The sequence below is a fragment of the Euleptes europaea genome, chromosome 3, assembly GCF_029931775.1.
Source record: "Euleptes europaea isolate rEulEur1 chromosome 3, rEulEur1.hap1, whole genome shotgun sequence".
In the NCBI taxonomy this organism is placed as follows: domain Eukaryota; kingdom Metazoa; phylum Chordata; class Lepidosauria; order Squamata; family Sphaerodactylidae; genus Euleptes; species Euleptes europaea.
This window is the reverse complement of record NC_079314.1, coordinates 11,371,232-11,393,330: the sequence shown is the minus strand read 5'-3', so window position 1 is coordinate 11,393,330 and position 22,099 is coordinate 11,371,232. Positions and strand designations below refer to the sequence as shown.

The following is a 22,099-nucleotide window of genomic DNA, read 5'->3' as shown; positions in this document are numbered from 1 at the left end:
CATCACATCCCTGCTGACTTCCCTCCCTTCCCCAGGCCCCACCCCCAGATTTCTAGGGATTTCCCGAACGGGAGTTGGAAACCCTAGGGATCCTGTTGTCAGGCATGCCTCTGATCCCCTCTTCCTGTCCACCTCTCCCCATTAGCACCACTTTCTGGATTGGCATGTGGCAAAAATGTTTCGCCAGCTGTGTATGTGAGTGTTTCGAGGTTCTCTGTCCTTGCATGCATGACCATTCATGTTCCAGCCTGCTGGGCCTACTTCTTGCGACCCTCCCAGGGTGTAGATGGAAGCTGGTGAATCAGGACGGGTGCTGAGTCAGCGTGGATAAAGATGTTGAATCACAGACAGTCCCATTGTCCTATGCAGTGGTATCTCTCCCTGTTTGGACTGCAGCAGGAGTGGGAGTCTATTTGCAGCAAAGGGCATACTGTGGTAGGGTTGCCAGCTCTGGAGATTTTGGGGGCAGAGCCTTAGGAGGGTGGGGTTTGGAGAAGGGAGGGACTTCAATGCCATAGAGTCCAATGCCATAGAGTCCAATTGCCAAAGCGGCCATTTTCTCCAGGGGAACTGATCTCTATCGGCTGGAAATCAGTTGTAATAGCATGAGATCTCAAGCTACCACCTGGCGGTTGCTACAAAGGACTCTCTTAAAACTGTACAATATTGCTGTAATAACAAACAGTAGTCGGCTCCACAAACAGTGCTAGAAGTGTAATGAAACACCAAACAATCAAAGTTACAAATTGACAAGAATAGAGTGAACGGTGATACAATAAATAACAAACAATGAGAGTAGTATCACAAATGGGAAACTCCCATCAAAAACAAGCAACAGAATTCACAGAACAAGCGAAAATAGTGCAAGCGAGCGAACCCAACAGCAAATGGTCATGAAATGTTTGTAAAGTTCATAATGAAGGAACAATGTCCAATGAAGTCAACTTGGCTTGTTGCTGGGCGCTTGCGCAGTCAGGCAAATCGGAGGAAACGCCTTTCCGGATATATAGCAGCCCAATTCGGGAGCAGTGAAACTTGAAGTTATAAATTACATTGTATATTTGAAGGCTGAAGAAGCCACTTTTGTGGCAAAAGCGCTGTTATGTATCCGGAAAGGCGTTTCCTCCGATTTGCCTGACTGCGCAGGCGCCCAGCAACAAGCCAAGTTGACTTCATTGGACATTGTTCCTTCATTATGAACTTTACAAACATTTCATGACCATCTGCTGTTGCGTTCGCTTGCTTGCATTATTTTCATTTGTTTGGTGAATTCTGTTGCTTGTTTTTGATGGGAGTTTCCCATTTGTGCATACTACTGTCATTGTTTATTATTTATTGTATCACCGTTCACTCTATTCTTGTCGATTTGTAACTTTGATTGTTTGGTGTTTCATTACACTTCTAGCATTGTTTGTGGCGCCGACTACTGTTTGTTATTACACCACCTGGAGGTTGGCAACCCTAGGCCACCTGTAGCACTGGCAGGATTGCCAGCTTTTCAATCAGTGTCTGTAGCTGTGCTTTTAACGCCAGCTTCACATGCAAGCATGTGGGGACCTGGCAACCCTAAAGTCCCTCCCCTCGCCAAACCCTGCCCTCCCCAGGCTCTGCCCCAAAACTTTCCGCCAGTGGCAAAGAGGGACCAGGCAACCCTATCTATTAGTGCTACTAGCCTAGGGTTGCTAAAACAGAGAGTCAGGGTATAAAGCAAGCCCCTCCACCCCGGGAAGGGAGGGACCACCTTCAGCTCCCTTTTATTCCCCCCCCCAGTGACTCTTTTAAGTGGGTCAGTAAACAAAATGGTAATTGATCTTTCACCCCTCCCCAGTCAGCACAACACAGGAGGAAACGTGCCCCTGCCCCATGGGTTATTCAAGCCTCTGCCCCAGGCCTATTCTTAGAGGCTCATCCCTGGTAACCATCAAATGGTGCCTGAGCCTTGCAAATTTTCCTTCGGCTTTTCTATGGCCTAGTCATTAGTGGGGGAAGACAATGGGCACTTGACCTCAGGAGGAAGCCTTTTGTTTCCAGCCAAGTGGCACGTATCCTCCTGCCAGGGTGGAGCTGAAACCACTCTGTGCCCAACTAGCAGAGCCATTAAGTGCCAACACATTTTTTAAAATTGAAAAGCAGCCTACTAGACACTGCGATGCATGAGTGGGAAGGAGTGCCTAATCCATTCCCTCTCGGCTAATTTCACTCCCAAAATCTGCCTGTTGGCTTCTTTTCTCTCCTTATTGAGGAGAGAAGCCACACGTCTCTGTACTGTCCCTGCCATCAGGAGCAAATAGTGTTGCCAGCTCAAGGTTGGGAAAATACCTGGAGATTTTTGGGGCGGAACCTGAGGAGGGCGGGGTTTGGGGAAGGAGGGACTTCAATGCCATAGAGTCCAAATGCCAAAGCGGCCATTTTCTCCAGAGGAACTGATCTCTGTTGCCTAGAGAACTGTTGTAATAGCAGGATATCTCCAGCTACCACCTGGATGCTGGCAACCCTAGGAGCAAAACAGCCTCAGGGAAGCTGGTTTTCCCCACTCAAGTGGGGAAAAGTGACTTTCATTAAAGGAGTTAAGCAGCTTCTCTCCCTTTTGTGCTCCTGAAGCTTTTCATTTACAAAAAAAAAAAAAAAAGAGGGAGGATCAAGTTCCATTTCATTTGGACTTTGACGAATCTTGGAGGAGAGGGGGGTTGTATTATTAGTCCTCAATTTGCCTTGAGGGTTAGGACAAAACTGCCTACTTGCTTCCACTTTTTCCCAGTTGCTGATGTGCGAACCTCTTTTGTTTGATGGAACTGACTAGTTTGTTGCAGCTGTTCGGCAGAACACTGGTCTTTTATGCAGGGATGTTTCCCCGTGGCCACCCCCGCCAACTGCTTCGGGGCTTTGTTTTGATTATGCATGCCTTTTCCGCCCGTCAGAGGCCACCTCGCTCTCCCTGCACGTTTTGCCCGTGTTTTCCAGATGCTGTTTTAGCCAGAGTCTGGAAAATGCGGGCAAAATGCATGGGGAAAGTAAGACAACCTCCGACGGGCTGGAAAGGCATGCATAATCAAAAGGAAGCCCTGCAGCAGTCGGTGGGGGTGACCGCGGTGAAACGTCCCTGTGTAAAAGGCCACTAATAATTCCCATGTAAAAACTGGAGCAAACGAGGATCTGACAATGTCCCGATGTATTGGTCTGCTTTGTGGGCACTGCCTTATCAGGACAGCCCTGCATTAAACTTTTGAGAAATTTGCCGTTTTCAGGTCCCATTTGCTTCCCAGACTCGCCTGTAATTATCTTTCCCCACCTTGAAGCTTTGGGTGAACGGCGTCGGTGTGTGGGGGGAGAGGGAGGGGGGGAGAATATCCCCAACTGGCTATTCTAGTTCCTGAGAGAGGTGCCGCCCCAAATAACGAGCCTCAAATTGCTGAGAAAGGGAAGTGATGGGCACCGCGCGGGAGAAGAAGCATTAAAAAAAACCCTTCTGGGCTGGCATCCAGGTGCTCAGCTACTGAGCTGAAGGAGGTGTGGCCTGCAGAAGAGGCTACGGTACCCCGCCCCAGCTGCCTACTCATATTTAGTCTCTTAGCTTCATCTTCCAGACACTGACAGCAGCTGGACGCGCCCAAGGGAGGTGGAGAAGAGCCAAAGCACCGCAATGGGGTCCCACCTTCTGTTCCAAGCCTGTGTCCTTCTGGGGGCACTCACGTTCTCCTCGAAAGGTAAGAGGCGGAAGGGTCACACGCTCTGGACCTCAGAGGACAATTCTAGAGGCATGGGCATGATAAACCACAGTCGTGCAAAGGTACATAGCTGGGCTCTTAGAAGGGATCTGGATGAGCTGTGATGCTGAATACGCCGTAGAGCGGAGCTCCTGTGGCAATGAAGCCATCTTCAGCTGTCTTGGATTTCAGGAAAGAGACTCATTACCATGGATAGAAGAGGCGGATTGGGGTTGGCCTGTAGAGAGATTTTAAAAAATTGCAGCCTGTCCAACACGAGAAGTGGAATGACCGTAATTTCTGTATTAAGGAAGACTGGGTTGAGGTATGGGGGTGGGAATGTGTATTGCCAGCGTATATACATGTGTGTATTTACATATGTGTACATTATAACCAACAAGTGAAAGAACATGCGAACCTATGCCTTTTAATATGGTATTTTCCATCTTTTCTCCAACATGAGACAAGAGAAGCCCCTGGCTACTTAGAAGGGAGGGAACAACTTCCCAGGCTAGTGTGGTAGAGTAATGGAGTTGGACCAGCAAAACCTGGTTTTGAATTTCTAGTCGGGATTGTGGCCTTGAGGAGTTTATGATTTCTCTGCCTAACCTACCTCACAGAGTCATCATGAGGATAAAAAGGGGGTACACACACATTCACAAGCCTGAGCTCCTTAAAGGAACACTGAAAACTGAAGTGTCATAATTTTTTTTAATTGACTAAGGCTGCAATATGGACGCTATTGGTTGAGCATTATTCCCCACCCTATTGTAAAGGGCTCAAGGTTAGTTACAAATACGGCCTAATTTCATTTTATCCTCACAAATGGCTAGGGTTGCCAACCTCCGGGTACTAGCTGGAGATCTCCTGCTATTACAACTGATCTCCAGCCAAAAGAGAAAATGGCCGCTTTGGCAATTGGACTCTATGGCATTGAAGTCCCCCCCTTCCCCAAACCCTGCCTTCCTCAGGCTCCGCCCCAAAAACCTCCCACCAGTGGCGAAGAGGGACCCTACAAATGGCCCCAAGGGAGCTGAAAGCTATAGTGTATGTAGACACCCACTGAGCAAGTGGGATATAACATGGTGGTCACTCAACCACATGGGGAGGTAATCCTCGGAAGTATCCACCCATCCAGTGAAGAGAATTTTACCACAAAACCACACCTGGGAAAACAGGTGTGAGGCAGAGTTCTCCCAGCTGCTTGGAATGGGGGTTCTAGACAGACTGCCAACAGAGGTGGTCTGTTGGCAGTCAATCCTCTTGGTCAGCATTCGTCCTTGTGGGCTTTTTAAAGAAATTGGTATGCTCGGTTGAGTGGCAGAAACAGAGTCATCTCCGCTCCAACCCAAGAACAGATACCAGAACTGCAGTCTTGAGTATGGCCAACCAGGCCTCCATGTATCCAAACTTTAAACGGCGTCTAAGAGCAAGCCATATATTACACATGAACTTCTAAAGAAGACTTGAGGGCTGGAGGGGTAATTGGTAAAGAAAATTCAAGACATTTTTATGTGGTGAAGAATTCCCAGTGAGTGTTTAAGCTTCTTCTTTTCGGTTGTTCCTATCACAATTTCATCTGTCCCACTGAGCTCCTTTCCCCTGGGAAGGGTGTGGGACAATGGAAAAAGTTGGAGAAAGTTGATCCCATCAACAGTCAACAAGATCTTTCCGGAAGACTCTATGGTTTGCAAGAACTAACCATTGAGGGGGAGGGGAAGGAGCCATTGTACTCCTAAGAACAAAGTGTGCAGGAAGCTCCTGCGAATCTCAAAGAAAAGGGCATTGTCTGGAACTGCTGCTATGACTATCTTAAGTAGAACCCTAAACAGGGTGACATCAGCCCTGTATACAACCTGCATGTAAGTGCATACACATGTTTGTAAGAAAGAGCCAAAACGCACTCACATTGCAAATGAAACTGGGGATCAGTTCATAAGAACATAAGAAAATCGAAAATCAGAACAAAGGCCATCAAGTCCATCAGTCTGTTCACACAGTGGTCAACCAGGGGCCTCTAGGAAACCCACAAACAAGACGACTGCAGCAGCATTATCCTGCCTGTGTTCCACAGCACCGAATATAATAGGCATGCCCCTCTGATACTGGTGAGAATAGACATGCATCATGACTAGTATTCATTTTGACTAGTAGTAGCCATGGATAGCCCTCTCCTCCATGAACATGTCCACTCCTCTCTTTAAGCTGTCCAAGTTGGCAGCCATCACAACATCCTGGGGCAGGGAGTTCCACAGTTTAACTATGCGTTGTGTGAAGAAATACTTCCTTTTATCTGTTTTGGATCTCTCACCCTCCAGCTTCAGCAGATGACCCCACGTTCTGGTGTTATGAGGGAGGGAGAAAAGCTTCTTCCTGCCCACTCTCTCCACACCATGCATAATTTTATAGACCTCTATCCTACCTTCCCTTAACTGCCTAGAGAGAGCGAGGCAGGGAGAGCGAGAAGACCTCTGAGGGGCAGAAAAGGCATGCGTAATCAAAAGGAAGCCCTGAAGCAGTTGGTGGGGGTGACCGCAGGGAAACATCCCTGCATGTAACCCAGCCTCGGATTGGGAGGTCTCCGATCTGTGATATGGAAGCAAAGCCATCCACTATTAGGGGGTCCTCGCAGCACCACAGTAAAAAAAATGGTGGGTGTGCTTTGCCAACTGAACCATGGAGTTGCTATATTAGTACGTTGTAGAGGGGAATCCAGCACCTTAGACTAATGTTTAGTTAGGCAATGGGGTATAAATGTTCCAGAAGCAACCAGCTTTTCCCCAAGATGTGCTGTCACTAATCATAATAATGCAAGTCATAATAGTTCTTGGCAAAAAAAAAAAAGGGAGGTTTTAAAGGTTTGAAAATAAATATTCTGTCTCCTGGACTAGTTGCCGCGCATTCTAACTATCTGTTGAAGAACTGCCCAGAACTACAGTTCCTCAGCTCAGACAAACCATTTTTCAGCACCTGCCCCGAAGTTATGGGGGCTAACCCTGTTTGGAATACTTTTTCTTCTGCTTTAGGGCCAAACTAGAGCCTGCAAGAGAAATGCAGGCCTACCTGCCCCAGGTTTCCTCACATTTGTGGGGGACAATCAGCTTGGTGCTTAACTCTTCTCTGCCCTTGTAAATATCCCCTCCCCGGTAGCGTTGCCAACTCTGGGTTGGGAAATTCCTGGAGATTTTGGGGGAGAGACTGAGGAGGGTTTGGGAAGTGGAGGGAGTTCAGAGAGGATGTGATGCCCTGGAGTCTGCCCTCCAAAGAGGCTATTTTGTCCCGTGAAACTGATCTTTGGAGATTAGTTGTAATTTCAGAACTCCAGCCCCTGCCTGGAAGCTGTCAACCCTACTCCCCAGGTAGTTTTAAATATCTCCTTTTCCCCAGTCAGACTCCCAGATCAGAAAGGTGGTGGTGGTCTGGAGACAGGGTTGCCAACTTTAGGTTGGAAATTTCCTGGAGATTTGCAGGTGAAGCCTAGGGAGGGCAGGGTTTGGGGAGGACAGGGACCTCAGCAGGGTAAAATGCTGTAGACTCCGCTGTCCAAAGTCACCATTTTCTCTGGGGGAACTGATCTCTGTTGTTTGGAGCCCGGTTGTAAATCCGGATGATCTCCAGGCCCCACCTGGAGGCTGGTGGCCCTATGTGGAGGTGATTTGTGGGAGATAATCGGTGGGTGCAGGGGAGGGGAGTGTTGTAAGCCACTTCAAGTTCTTGTTGGGGAGGAAAGTGGGGTATAAATTTGCTAAAATGACTTGACCTCAATCTACTAGGAAGACTTAACACAGTGTAGCAGTAGATGTCTTTTCAGTAGCTGCAACAGATTTGGAAGGCTTCCCATTAAAGTAAAGCTGCCTTGCTCTTGCTCCCAGGAACCTTGAAAAGCCGAAGAAGCTGCTATGGCATGGGAAGGGGAAGATCCTTGAGAAGGGAAGGTTGCCACAGACATCAAGACAGAGCAGTGAACTCCAAGCCCCGGGCTTGACTCCCAGCTGGGAAGGACCTTGGTTAATCCTCCTGGTCTCACCCAAGGGTGGGGCCAGCTCAGAACCACAGTGCATGCAGCCCTGCAGGGGGAAAGATGGGAGAAAACAGGATGTAAGGAAAATAAACTGGGGAAAGGACTGGGAGGGGAAGGGGCAGGTATAATGAGGTTCCAGAAGGGTGGAAAGATGACAGCCCAAAAATGCGGGGCAGGGAAGTGCAGATAATATTAACAGGAGTTTTTTGTAAAATCAGATTTTGTTGGAGGAAACTGGGTGGGGAAAAGTGGGGCTATAAGGGAACAACAGGTTGAGTCCACCAAAAGACTTAGCCTGCCCCAAGCAGCCACTATTTATTCTGAAACTCCTCTCTGAGGATGGGGAGAACCTTGCAAGCAAAATGTATAGAGCTGCCAACCTCCAGGTGGTGGCTGGAGATCTCCCACTATTACAACTGATCTCCAGGCGACAGAAATCAGTTCACCTGGACAAAATGGCCGCTTTGGAAGGTGGACTCTATAGCATTATACCCTACTGAAGTCACTCCCCTGTCCAAATCTCACCCTCCTCAGGCTCCACCCCCTAAATCTCCCAGTATTTCCCAACCTAGAGATGGCAACCCTAAAAATGTGCCACAGGACAGTAAGACTGCAACGTCAAGGGTAAATCAAGTTTAAGAACCTCTTTTCCATTCTTTTGCGAAGGCCAACGGCAAACAGGAGAGGGGGGGAAGCCGTCATTTTACCTGATTCTCCCTTGTTGCTGCACTCCCACCCCCTGTCCTGTAATGTGTTTTGTTTATGAGGTTCTCCCAATTGTCAGAGAGGAGTTCTCAGGACAGGCTGCTTGGGGGAAACGGGGAAAGATCTCTCATGCCAACACCTTCTGCGGACTCTTCCGGTGGCTCCAACACTCTGAATCCTGGCATTTGCCAAACCCTGACAACTATTTTGTTATTCCAGTCAGCTGTTCCTTATTCGGCATCCAAATGTCATGTCACTACATTTCATGCATTGTGCCATCGCTGCAAAAGCAACTTTAATTTAATAAAATAAACATGACAAGGCTGAAATAGCCTAATAAAGACCTGCTACCGTTCTGATGCCCTGACCTCAGTTGCCCAGGCTAGCCTGATCTCATCAGATCTCAGAAGCTAAGCAGGGTCAGCCCTGGTTAGTACTTGGATGGGAGACCACCAAGGAAGTCCAGGGTTGCTGCGCAGAGGCAGGCAATGGCAAACCACTTGCCTTGAAAAGGCTACAGGGTCACCATAGGTCAGCCAAGAATTGATGGCACTTTCTACCACCCATAGGACATATAGGTTCTGACCCCCATAGGACGTTGTTCTTGTACAGTCTCAAATGACAGAGAAACTTCCAGGTGAGAGCTCCAGGAACCATTCTGGTAAGCTGTCACTATGCTGCTGTGACATGTTGGTAGGGCGCTGTAGATAAAATCAAGTAGAGCACGTTGGTAGGGCATGATGGTAGTGCACTTTGTAGATAAAACACCCGTATGACATCACTCTCATACACTCTTAAATGATGAAAAATCTGCTCGGTGAGGGCTCCAGGAACCACATCAGCAAGCCATCACCATCCTGCTGTGGGCATGTTGGTTGGGCACTTTGTAGATAAAATTGCTCACAACTGCTCCAATTGGAGCCAGCAGTTGACACAGCACGATTACTAGATATCATCCTAACTTTTGATTGGAGCTTTGGCTTGGTGGAATTCCAGCTGCTGCAGCCGGAGGATGAGAACCAAGCGATCCAAAAAGAGTTGAACCTGCCCCTTGTCTCTTCGATCTGGTCTCTTCCTGCCTAATTACATCGAACCGTGGGAAGGTGGCTGGTTGGGTCGATGTGCCTCCTTGAGAAAGGAAGCCACTCTGATCGCCTTGGAGGAGGCCATCCTAAAATGGCCTTGTGGCTTAACGCTTGCTCGAATTAATGGCTAGCTGTCAGCCTCCTGTTTTGGGGTACAAAGATGGGGATAGCCATTGAATGATGCTCGTTGTCAGGATTTATCTGGCTGGAGTTGGCATAGAAATCAAGAGGCCATTCTGGCTGAGGATGACCTGTGCCGGGAAAGAGACCAAAGGTATGCCTCGCAGTCTTTGCAGGAGAGCAGAGGCCTCATTCCAAACGCCCTCATCCTCATGACCCAACTCCATCCATCTAGATCAAAGCTTCTTAAAGTGTGGGTCGCGACCCCATATGGGGTTGCGTAACTGAATGTGGGGGTCGCAAAAAAATTGGCAACAGTATACATTTCTTTATGATTTATTATCAGTAAATGTTCGATTGGTACACCTATTTTATATACCTATATACCTGTGTAAAAATTTCTTGGGCAAAAAGGGGTCGCGAGTGGAAAAAGTTTAAGAAGCCCTGATCCAGATGATAGCTGAGGAAGTACCTAACTTTGCACATATGTGTGCAACCCGCTGCTATGGGTTGGGGCATTGTAGCAGTTAGAGCTGGGGTGTTGAGCTCATTTGTTACGGGGGCCGGATTTGACATAAATGGGCCGGGCCATGTGTACCATAAAATTTAATGCCAGGTACCGGAGATACAAACTTTATAGAAGACACAGGCTTAATGATATTATTTTTTACTTAAAATATGAACATGCTTAGAACAATAACACTCATACAGTATTTTATGTTATTTAACAGTCTTTGATAATTGACACCTTGGGACTTGGGGAGGTGGCTGGCGAGACAGCAGCAGACTCACCAACCCAGGTCAGGACTGGGGGGGACGTGGCTGCCTAAGCCCAGGTTGGGAGTGGAGGGGTGACTACCTCGGCTGGCTCACAGGCCGGATAAGAGCCCTCAAGGGGCCGGATCCGGCCCCTGGGCCTTATGTTTGACACCCATGGGTTAGAGTGTTTGACTAGGATCTGGGAGACTCCATGTTCAAATCCCCAATCTGCCATGGGAGTTCACTGGGGGATCTTTGGTCAGTCACTCTCTCGTAGCTGAATCTACCTCACAGGAGTCTTGCTGTGGGGGATTTTTAAAAAGAGGAGGAGTAGGGTTGCCAACCTCCAGGTACTAGCTGGAGATCTCCTGCTATTACAACTGATCTCCAGCCGATAGAGATCAGTTCACCTGGAGAAAAATGGCTGCCTTGGCAATTGGACTCTATGGCATTGAAGTCTCTCCCCTCCCCAAACACCGCCCTTCTCAGGCTCTGCCCCTAAAACCTCCCACCGGTGGCGAAGAGGCAACCCTAAGGAGGGGGGTGTTGTAAGCCACTTCAGGTTCTTGTTGGGGAGGAAAGTGGGGTATAAATAAAGTAAAAATAAATTAAATCCAACACTGGTATTGGAAAGAGGACAAGATTATTATTGGATTCCGAAAAGCACACACAGGGAAACTTTGGAACCTCTTTATATATCAATGTGATGCCCCTGCCCCTGCACTGCTCCCTTGTGACTCACTGCGGATCTCTGCCCAAGGGTATTTAATCCACCCGAGCCTTGAATAGGGACAAGTCGCCACTAAATTTATCCTATCCTTCCAGAGGGCTTTGCGCACACACTGAGCTTTGCGCTCATCCCCCCCCCCCAACACTGAAAAACTCTGTATTAACAACATGAGTTTTAGATGTTGGAAAGAGTGACCTGAGAACCACCTAGAAATGAAAATACTTACAATATTTTTAATTTTAATCAACTTTCAGAAGGGTTAGTTCAAAACCATTTCTGTACCATTAAAAAGGGTTGTTGTTCTAGAAGCAGAGGCACCAATTTCAAATCTCCATTCAGCCATTAAAGCTCTCTGGGTGACCTTAGGTTAGGCTGAGAGAGGGGACTGGCCTCCCTCATAGGGTTGTTGTGATGCCAAACTGGAGGATGGAAGAACCATATACATAACCGTTGGGGAAGGTTTTTCTCCCTCTCCTGTAATATTATGGCTTGGGGGCACCCAGTGAAGTTGATGGGGAATAGGTACAGGTCAGGCAAATAGAAATACTGCTTTACTCAACAAGTAATTAAATCATGGCATTCATTGCTGGGGGATGCAGTGCTAAGTTGCCATGACCGCTAAATGGCATTAAAAGGGGGTTAGACAGATTTATAGAGTTTCATCAATGGCTACTAGCCATAGTGAGTAAAGGGGACTTCCAAATTCAGAGGCAGTAACTCTAAATGCCAGTACCAGGAGGCTACATCCATTGGAGGCTGTTGGCCTGTACACCCTGTAAGTTGTCATAAGAATATAAGAAAAGCCCTGCTGGATCAGACCAAGGCCCATCAAGTCCAGCAGTCTGTTCACACAGTGGCCAACCAGGAAGCCCACAAACAAGACGACTGCAGCAGCATTATCCTACCTGTGTTTCACAGCACCTCATATAATAGGTATGCTCCTCTGATACTGGAGAGAATAGGTGTGCATCATGGCTAGTATTCATTTTGACTAGTAGCTATGGATAGCCCTACCCTCCATGAACATGTGCACTCCCCTTTTAAAGCTTTCCAATTTGACGGCCATCACCACATCCTAGGGCAGAGAGTACCACAATCGAACTATGTGTTCAAAATATTGTCGAAGGCTTTCACGGTCAGAGTTCATTGGTTCTTGTAGGTGATCCGGGCTGTGTGACCGTGGTCTTGGTATTTTCTTTCCTGACGTTTCGCCAGCAGCTGTGGCAGGCATCTTCAGAGGAGTAACACTGACTTAACGTCAGGAAAGAAAATACCAAGACCACGGTCACACAGCCCAGATAACCTACAAGAACCGATGAACTATGTGTTGTATGAAGAAATACTTCTTTTTATCTGTTTTGAATCTCTCACCCTCCAGCTTCAGCAGATGACCCCGTGTTCTGGTATTAAGAGAGAGGGGGGAAAGCTTCTTCCTTCCAAGACAACTGGTTGGTCACTGTGTGAAACAGGATGCTGGACTAGATGGCCCCTGGTCTGATCCAGCAGGGTTCTTCTTATATTCCTTGGAGGAAGGACGAGATAGAAATGTAATAGGATGATACACTTGATGGATGAGCAAGAAATCAACTCTTTTCCATTGTCCTCTTGTGTAGGTGCCTTGGCCCTGGAGTGCCACAGCTGTGTGGACATCGGCAATGGTGGCTGCAGCCCAGAACATATGAAGAAGATGAAATGCCCAGAATCCACCAAGGTCTGTGTGGAAACGGTAGCTGCCGTGCAATGGAGTGAGTAGGCATTTGCCCTTCTTTATTTCTCCAAGGGGAAGTGTTGGGGTTTGAGCTAATCTGAGATAGGGGTAGCAAGACCCCAATAAGGGTGGGGCGGGTGCCCTGTCCCCAGGTCCCATTGCCCACCCTACTCTAAGCAGTGGCAGGAGGAAAAGAAAAAGAAAAAAGTAGCCTCGTGTACTCATAGGGTTGCCAGGTGGGTGGTTTCGGCAGGCAATTGCCCACTAATCCACTTATCTGCTCAAGAGCGGGGATCACACACACGAGCAGCCTTGTGTGACGTGATCACATCACTTCCGGGTTTATCCCCGGAAGCACTGCATCACTGTGGCCACTTTGGCACTCAAACTCCCCAAACGGCGGCGTTTTGGGAGTTTGAGTGCCAAAGTGGCCGCGGCGCTATGGTGCTTCCGGGGGTAAACCTGGACGCGGTGTGATCGCGTCACATGTGGCCATGCATGCATGCAATCGCCCCAGCCCCAACCCCCCAAAACCTCTGCCAATGGAGAGGGGACACCTGGCAACCCTATGTACTCACCAGAAATGTTTACAGGAAGTTACTAGGGTAGCTAGTAGGAATTGCCAGAAACTCTGTGGTTTTACCATAGAGTGTCTGGTGATTCCTGGTTGTACCCTTGTCACTTCCTGTATCAACTTCTGGTGAGTATGTGAGACTATATTTTTTTAATTATTATTATTCTCCTGTTACATTGTGCCTTCCGCCCACAACCCTCCCAGCAGTTGTAGTGCACTGCCAGCCGCTTCCTGGCAACCCGAGGAGTTCTGCTTTTTGGTCCTTCACCTTTTCTCCCTGTGTAATGCCTGAAATCATTATATGCTATGGGAAATGTATTGGAAATGTATTCTTTGATTTGTAATATATTCTTTGTACTCAATAAAGTATATCTGCACTCAGGAACATGCCACACTCAGCGTATTAGAGTTGGCTTGTATAGTTACACCTAGCACTTGCATATGTTACAGGCTTCAAGTATAAGAAGCCCGGTGTTAGTCCTTAGTTAGAAGCTAATTAAAGAAGCCATAGATGGCCTTAGTATGCTTGCATAAGCTGGTTTTTCAGAGATAAGAACCAGCTAGGAAACCTCTTAGTTAAGCCTTGGCAGCTGCCGGGGTCCAAGATAAGAAGAACTGCAGTAACTTAGGATCAAACAGAGCAGCACCTGACACTGTAGGGTCTTCTTGCTCATTAGGGAGCATGAGATCATCACTTTCTCTCTAACCACCTTCAATTCTGTAATAGGTTATGCTAATTTGGGGGTCCCGAGTATTGGGCATTTGGGTCTTAACGTGTGTATTACGCCTATGCAACCACCCATTATCAAAGTCTATATTAATGCTTGCAATCCTTTGATGTGTGTGTGAATTGTCCTCCGCATTTGGGCAGTTTTCACCCGGTGTGTATATTGGGCCTAATAAACAGAATGCTTTGAACTCTCAACCTCCTACTGTATTATTGGCACTGGGAATTAATACAATAATACAGGCATATCACCTGGTGCAGTTTAGGATTATTCAGTGGTGAGGGCAGAACCCCAAACCAATCCCTTCCGGTTTAGAATCCCGGGAGGAAAGAACGTCCAGTTTGTCCAGGTGCCAACATCTGGTTATCATGGCGCACCGGAGTTTGAGCCAAGGCTTCCAAAACCAGGAAACCTTCAGGTTTGCTCTGTGAGGTGGGGAAGGAGCATGTGAGCATGACCGCAACTTGGGTTCCTGCCTGTTGCAAAAGTTTTGTGGCATCTGAAGGCAGCCACAGACACACTGGCTTGGCAAGAAGAGTCTAGAAATTCCTGTGCGTGGTGAGGAATACCACCAAATTTCTCCCCCCCCCCTTCATTTGGTTTCCTTTGAATCTCTGTCTGAAAATACAGCAGCTTTCCCTAGTGAGGAAAGCTGGCTGTAGGCCCGGTTGAGGGGAAAGTCCATGGCAGACGTTCAAAGGAAGTTTTGTCATTTGGCATATTTTCAGGGGCGAGTCTTGACACTGAAAACAGGTTCTATTTGCCTCAAAGTTGGCTAAAAGGAAGCCATGATGGGAAGCCAGGCTTGGTAGATTCTGCCACCAGCTTAGGGAGAGGATCGAAATGGAATGTGTTAATGAAGGAGGGTGAAGATTAAGAGTTTCTGCCCACTGCCTTGGCAAGGTATGCGGCTCAGCTCCTCATTCAACATGTAATTATCTTATGGAACTCACTGCCACAAGACGTAGGGGTGACTGATAGCTCTTAAAAATAGGATTAGACACATTCATGGAGGATTATTGTTAGCCATTATATTATTAGCCGTGATAGCTGGATGCAACCTCGTTGAACAGTAAAATTCCTCCGGTAGCATGATGCTGGAAAACACGCCATAGTGGAACGCCGTTCCCTTCTTGACCTACTTGCTAGTTTCCCAGAAGCATCTGGCCAACTGTTATTGGAACATAGACTTGATGAACCTTGGTTGGATCCAGCAATGCAATTCTTGTGCATTCAGGGGGTCCTCTCAGGTGTTCTGCCTCCATAGTATTTCTGAGGAAGGTTGAGCAGATGTTGCAGCAATGAGGAACAATGAACCTGCAGACTCCCTTCCTCTACCATCACCCACGTGTGACAAGAGGGCTGAGCTCCCAATCCAGAGCAAAAAGATCCACTAATTTGTACATAGCCCTGACCTGGATGGCCCAGGCTAGCCTGATCTCGTCAGATCTCAGAAGCTAAGCAGGTTCAGCCCTGGTTAGTATTTGGATGGGAGACCACCAAGGAAGTCCAGGGTTGCTGTGCAGAGGAAGGCACTGGCAAACCACCTCTGTAGTCTCTTGCCATGAAAAGCCCCCAAAAGGGGTCGCCATAAGTCGGCTGCGTCTTGACGCCACTTTACACAATTTGTACATGGTGGTTGCCTGTTGGGAGGAAGCCTAGGGCTAAACTGAGCATGGTGAGAGACACAGATCCGCTTGCCATTCTGCGCTTTCTTGTTCTCTCCTTCTTCTTCCTCATGTCCAGGGCTGATTCCACATGGATGTCTTTCTCCGCATTTGTGTTCAAACTGGAGCACTGTTTTGGGGAGCATGCACACAACCTCATCCTCTAATTGCCCACTTTGCAAGTTTTCCTAGCCCTTGGTGAACTCTTTCTCAAACCTGTTTTAATGTACAGTGGGTAGCCGTGTTAGTCTGTCTGCAGTAGTAGAAAAGAGTCCGGTAGCACCTTACAGACTAACAACAATATTTTCTGGCAGGGTATGAGCTTTAGTGAGCCACAGCTCACTTCTTCAGATACAGAAGAATCACTTCTGTATCTGAAGAAGTGAGCTGTGGCTCACGAAACCTCATACCCTGCCAGAAAATATTTTTGTTAGTCTTTAAGGTGCTACTGGACTCTTGCTCTTTCCTACTACAGTTTTAATTTGTTCTTGTCAGAAAGAACACAGTCCAAGTGTGTTTTCACCCCATTTGGACAGGATGGTTTACTTTTTTGAAGGACCTGCTCACATCTGCAACATTTTCTTCCTATCAGCCCCCTGCGGCTGCCTTTTTCTTTGCCGCACCACTGAAGAACTTTTTGAGGACTTCATTAAAAACCGTCAATTGCTACAGTGGTATATCACTATAAAACTACAGTGCTATAGCACGTACCGATGAAAAGCCTTCCAGTGGTGCAACAAGGAAAAATAATACAGAGGAAATAGCAGTTGACTAAGGAGAGGGTTTGGAAAACTCCTGTGTGGGAGCTCTATGGCCACTGTGAATGCTTCTGCATTTGCAGCAGCAATTAATGCAAAACGGAGAATCTATACTATATGGATTCAGCCCGGGTAAATATAATGCTTGATGGTGACATCATCACCCTGTACCCCCTCACTTGGCATAACGTGATGATGTCATGCACCATGTGTTTACTTAGAAGATGAGAGAAGAGGCATGAAGGGGAGCAATTTTGCTCCAAGTTAGTTTTGCTCCAAGTTAGATCCCTGTTCCTGACTTCCCTATTGTGTCTTCTGTTCCCATCTGCAGGTCACGGGAATTTCCTGATTGGCGAAAAGGGCTGCGGCCTGGGCATGCCTGGGCAAAACGACAAAGCGGTTGAGCTGCACGGCATCATCGCCTTCTCCCAGCTGTATCAGTGCAACAGCAGCCGCTGTAACAATAAACTGGACCTCAGAGCTATGCAGCTGCAAGCCACTGGTGAAAGTCTCTTCCCCTCCCCACTCCCCACCGCAGTTTGTTGATCTCCCCAAAAGACAACCCCTTTGCATCCCAGTTACTATATTTGTCTTACCTCTCCCCCCACCCCATACTCTAAATGCACTGAGAACCAAACTACATGTTTGGGATTAGTAATCAGATCCCTCAGTATATATTTTAGCCTCAAAATGCAGGTCCAGGGAGACCAATATGGATCAGAGCGTTTGGAGTGGGGAAGAGATATATGAATTCTTCCTTCTTCCTGTACCAGTAGGGTTGCCAGCTCCAAGTAGGGAAATACCTGGAGATTTTTGGAGGTGGAGTCTGAGGAGGGCGGTGCTTAGAGAGGGGAAGGATTTCAATGCCATAGAGTCCAATTGCCAAAGCAGACATTTTCCCTACGGGAACTGATTTCTATTACCTGGAAAGCAGTTGTAATATCAGGAGATCTCCAGCCACCACCTGGAGGCTGGCAACCCTACCTATGTACCAGTGCTCTGATCAAAACACCCTGTCCCTTTCACTGTTTTTAGGAGAAAGGAGTTAGTTGTCCATATCAGAGCTCCCACATCCTGTCTTGCTGTGCCCTTAATCTGAGATTGGGGTATATGCTGAACTATTTAGCTAGACCAGTTTAAAATGGGTACAACTGCGCTGGTTTCCTTCAAGCGAAATAGGGAGCTATCGTTTTGAGAAACTGCACACAATTTTTCCGGTTGCCCCGCTTCACATACCGGCAGGATTGCCAACCTCCAGGTGCGGCTTGGAGATCTTCCACTATTAAAATTGATCTCCAGAAGACAGAGATCAGTTCCCCTAGAGAAAATGGCTGCTTTGGCAGGTGGACTCTATGGAGTGGTAACCTGCTGTGGCCCCTCCTCTCCCCAAACCCCGCCTTTCCCAGGCTCCACCCCCAAAATTTCCAGGTATTTCCTCACCCAGAGCAGGCAATCCTACCAGTGTTCCCAGCATGCATTGAAAGAAGGAAGCTAGGGTGTTTTTTTTAAAAAAAATTTTTTATTATTTTTCAAACTTATTCACATTCAATTGTATCATTCCAATCTTTACATAATATGAACAATTTCTATCTTATCACTAAAAGTAAAAAGTTATATAATTAACTTCCCCTCTCCCCTCCTCTATCCATTTAATATCTTTATTTCTATCTTTGTGATTAAAGTCTAATTCATTATAATAGCCCACATTTATCATTTTCTTAAAATCTAATCTTTAACTTTGGTATCTTAATTACTTCAAACACTTTGAATTAGATCAAAGCATATCCCTTAATATTTCCCAAGTTAAGTTCATTTACACAGTATGTTGTCCATGCCTCCCATTCTCCCACAAATTCCATGTTTTCCTTTTGGTTTATTAATGCAGTAAGTTTTGCCATTTCAGCCAGTTCCATCATTTTATCTATCCAGGCAGATACCAGATACCAGAAGGAAGCTAGGGTGCTGAAACCATTTACAGTGTGCAGTTGTGCCCTTTGTGCACACTCATTCCAGGTTTTTCTTTTCCAGGTAATGAGAGCGCCATGGTCCCGAACGGGGTGGAATGTTACAGCTGCAGCGGCGATGAGTGTTCAAACGACAACGCTACCATTGTCAAGTGCTACGACGCTTTCCGGGGTTGCTTCCACGGCAACATCACTATGCGCGCTGGTAAGAGGGCTGCCGTTCAGTTAGGCAAGCTTGGGTTCAAATCCTTCTAGAGCAGTGGTTCCCAACCTTTTTTTGACCAGGGACCACTAGGACTTTTTTGTTCGGTGCAGGGACCCCAAGGTTCAAAATAAAAATTCCGAGAATTTGAAAATAAACTTTAATCATAACTGTTAGTTAAACATTAAACTTAGAATAATATTTGAATATATATATATATATTTATAATAGAGAACTTTTAATTGAAAATATTAATTTATTATGGGTTTATAACTTTGTTTCGCGGACCTTAATTTAGTTCTCGCGGACCCCTGGGGGTCCACGGACCCCCGGTTGGGAACCAGTGTTCTAGAGGCTTGATAAAGTTTGGTAGGAAAAAGGCGGCCAGTGTTTGAAGCTGATATGAATGATGTAAGGGGGCTGCTAGAAATAGAGAGAATGTGACCCTTTGCCCCGTATTTGGAGGAGGGGAGACATGGGGAGCAAGAATGTCCAGTCTCAGATTCAAGTCATCACAGGGTATGGATTGGACTGAGGGGGTTTGGGGCATACACTAGGGTTGCCAGGTCCCTCTTCGCCCCCGGCGAGAGGTTTCGGGGCGGAGCCTGAGGAGGGTGGGGTTTGGGGAGGGGAGGAACTTCAGTTGCCAAAGTGGCCATTTTCTCCAGGTGAACTGATCTCTATCGGCTGGCGATCAGTTGTAATAGCAGGTCTCCAGCTAGTACCTGGAAGTTGGCAACCCTAGCATTCACAGGGTTAGTTGTGCGATTAGTTAAAGGGAAAGGCCATGGTAGAGCATCTGCTTGGCATGCAGAAGGTCTACGTTTCAATCCCCGGCATCTCCAGCTAAAAGGGATTCGGTAGTACATGAAATGAAGGACTTTTAGCTGAGACCCTGGAGAGCCGCTGCCAGTCTGAGAAGACAATACTGACCTTGATGGACCAGTGGTCTGATTCAGTATAAGGCAGCTTCATGTTGTGTACTCATGTGTGGTTGTGCATTATATATAAACTACTGGTGTGCTCCCTCATTAACGTAGAGTCCAATGGAGCAAGGAGGGCAAGGAGGCTGGTGTGAGCTTACGACTTGCTTTATTGGCCAAGAAGTCATAACCGGATGAGTCAGGATACAGACGAACAGCTCTGCAATCCTGTCACACCGAGGGAGGGCAATGCAAGAGGTTTTATAGACATTTGACATTCCAATACAACATTGAAACATTTACTTAACATACGATGTTAGCTTGTCAATGCAACGTCATAGGTTTTTACAGCGCCTGTGTGAGCCTCGCTACATTAATGAATGGTCAGAGTGTTCCTTTGCAGGCTGAAGCGAAAGTATCAGAAAAGGGGAATAGGTGGGAGGGAGGCTGTTCCCTTATGTGAGAGGAAAGATTCCAGCCTTTGGCATGTGTGTGTGTGCCTACTTGCTTGATGCTAAAGGAAAGGGGGGCCACTGGGCAGCGGCCTCTGTGAGTTCTGTTTGTAAGGCGCTTATGCGTGTAGCTTGCGTATCTGAATGTGATTACTCAGGCACAACACTATGAGGCTGAATACTGTGAGATCATTCTGCTCATGATAGATAGCACTTTCCCTAATGCGCTGGGGGGAAACATGTCATCATTAGTAGTCTGGGTCTGCAGGACCCAATCCATAATTATAAAATCCACATTCACTCCATTCTCCAAACCCCTTGTCTCATGCTGGTCAGTCCACATTTCTTCGTCTTTTTTTTTTAAAAGTAAATTGTTAATGACACATGCCCTTCCAGAAATAATTCATGATGGAAAGTATCAAGGTTGTCTGGTTTTATCCTCAAAACAACCGTGTTTTGAAAGTCAATGGTAGCTTTATACAAGGTGGAGAGCCCCTTCATCCCAAAAGAAGCCAGGGATTCTGATCCATCAATGATATAATAGTCCAGACTTGAGGAATGAGGCTATGCTACCTTTGGGGCCCAGAGTCTGTGTTATTATTTGGGTTGAGAATGATATGTAGAAATTGGAGATGAATATAATTTGTGTAGGGAAAAGAAGGCAGCATGGTATAGCCCGATATCATCAGATCTCGGAATTTAAGCAGGGTCAGTACTTGGAAGGCTCTGCAGAGGAGGGCGGTGGCAAGGCACCACTGCTTAATCACTTGCCTTGAAAGCCCCTTACTGGGGTCGCCATGAGTTGACTGCAACTTGACTGCACTTTACACACACACACACACACACACACACACACACACCATTTGTGTTGGGCTTTAGAAAGCAGAGTTTCCCCTTCACTCAAGAGTTGCAAGATGGCTCCTCTGTGTATGGGACAGGAAGCTAGTGTCTTGGTGACGTAACAGATGCTAGCCTGTTGGGACTGTCTGCCACTGGCATTTGCTGTAGGGTTGCCAGGTCCCTCTTTGCCACCAGCAGGAGGTTTTTAGGGATGGAGCCTGAGGAGGGTAGGGTTTGAGTAGGGGAGGGGCTTCAATGCCATATGGTCCAATTGCCAAAGCGGCCATTTTCTCCTGATGAACTGATCTCTATCAGCTGGAGATCAGTTGTAATAGCAGGAGATCTCCAGCTAGTACCAGGAGGTTGGCAACCCTAACAATTGGACCAGATGAAGTGAAAAAATGCTTCCCCGCAGTTCTCCAGTTTTTACATCCATCTTAATCTTTTCCAGGCCAGTTCTCATTGACCAGACCCATCAAGGGTTGTGTTCAGGATGAGGAGTGTACCAAGGTCACAAGAGGCAGCCCGGCCATCACGCTTGTGGGTTCTTGTTGCTCTGGTAGCCTTTGCAATGTCGATCTCTCCAACAAAACTTACTTCGCACCCAAGATTCCACAACTTGCCATCCTGCCCGATCAAAGCGACAATGTCACCACCGGAGAAACTACCACTGGGTACATGCAGGACAGTTTGCCAGCTCCTACTGCTGCCAACACGGAAGCCCCCTCCCTCTCTGTGACCCCACCACTGCACAATCATGAGGACCATGACCACGACCATAACCACGACCACACCTACAACCATGACATCGATGATAAAGAAACGTTCTCTGTGGGAAATGAGTATTTTCTCACTGCTGTAAAAGTCGAGGAGCGAAAGCACCAAGAACAAGTGCCATATAACAGTGGTGTGAGAGGCTTAGGGGGGGCGTTTTTGCTGATGGTGCTGCTAGCTGGGTTGCTTATGTGAGGGGGACAACAAAGAAATTGACCTCATTTCTCACAGTTCAGTTCCAACAAAATCCCTTCTGCTATGATTCCCCCACTCAAATTAGGCTTTGGCTTACATGAACTGGGCATCTTGTTTCGAAACCAGCATTTTGGCCTCTGACCAGGGGTGGGGGACACTACAGAAGTTCTGTGCCACACATTTTGCCTAT

General features: G+C 47.2%; 1 protein-coding gene across 1 annotated transcript; it reads left to right on the top strand.

Moving 5' to 3' along the window:
• Positions 1-3,536: 3,536 nt before the first annotated feature.
• On the top strand, positions 3,537-21,909 carry LYPD3 (LY6/PLAUR domain containing 3). The gene is made up of 5 exons (XM_056847178.1): positions 3,537-3,704; positions 12,738-12,869; positions 16,891-17,061; positions 18,588-18,728; positions 21,392-21,909. The coding sequence occupies exons 1-5, from the start codon at positions 3,641-3,643 to the stop codon at positions 21,907-21,909; spliced, it is 1,026 nt and encodes a 341-aa protein (XP_056703156.1). The 5' UTR covers positions 3,537-3,640.
• The last annotated feature ends 190 nt before the right edge of the window (positions 21,910-22,099 follow it).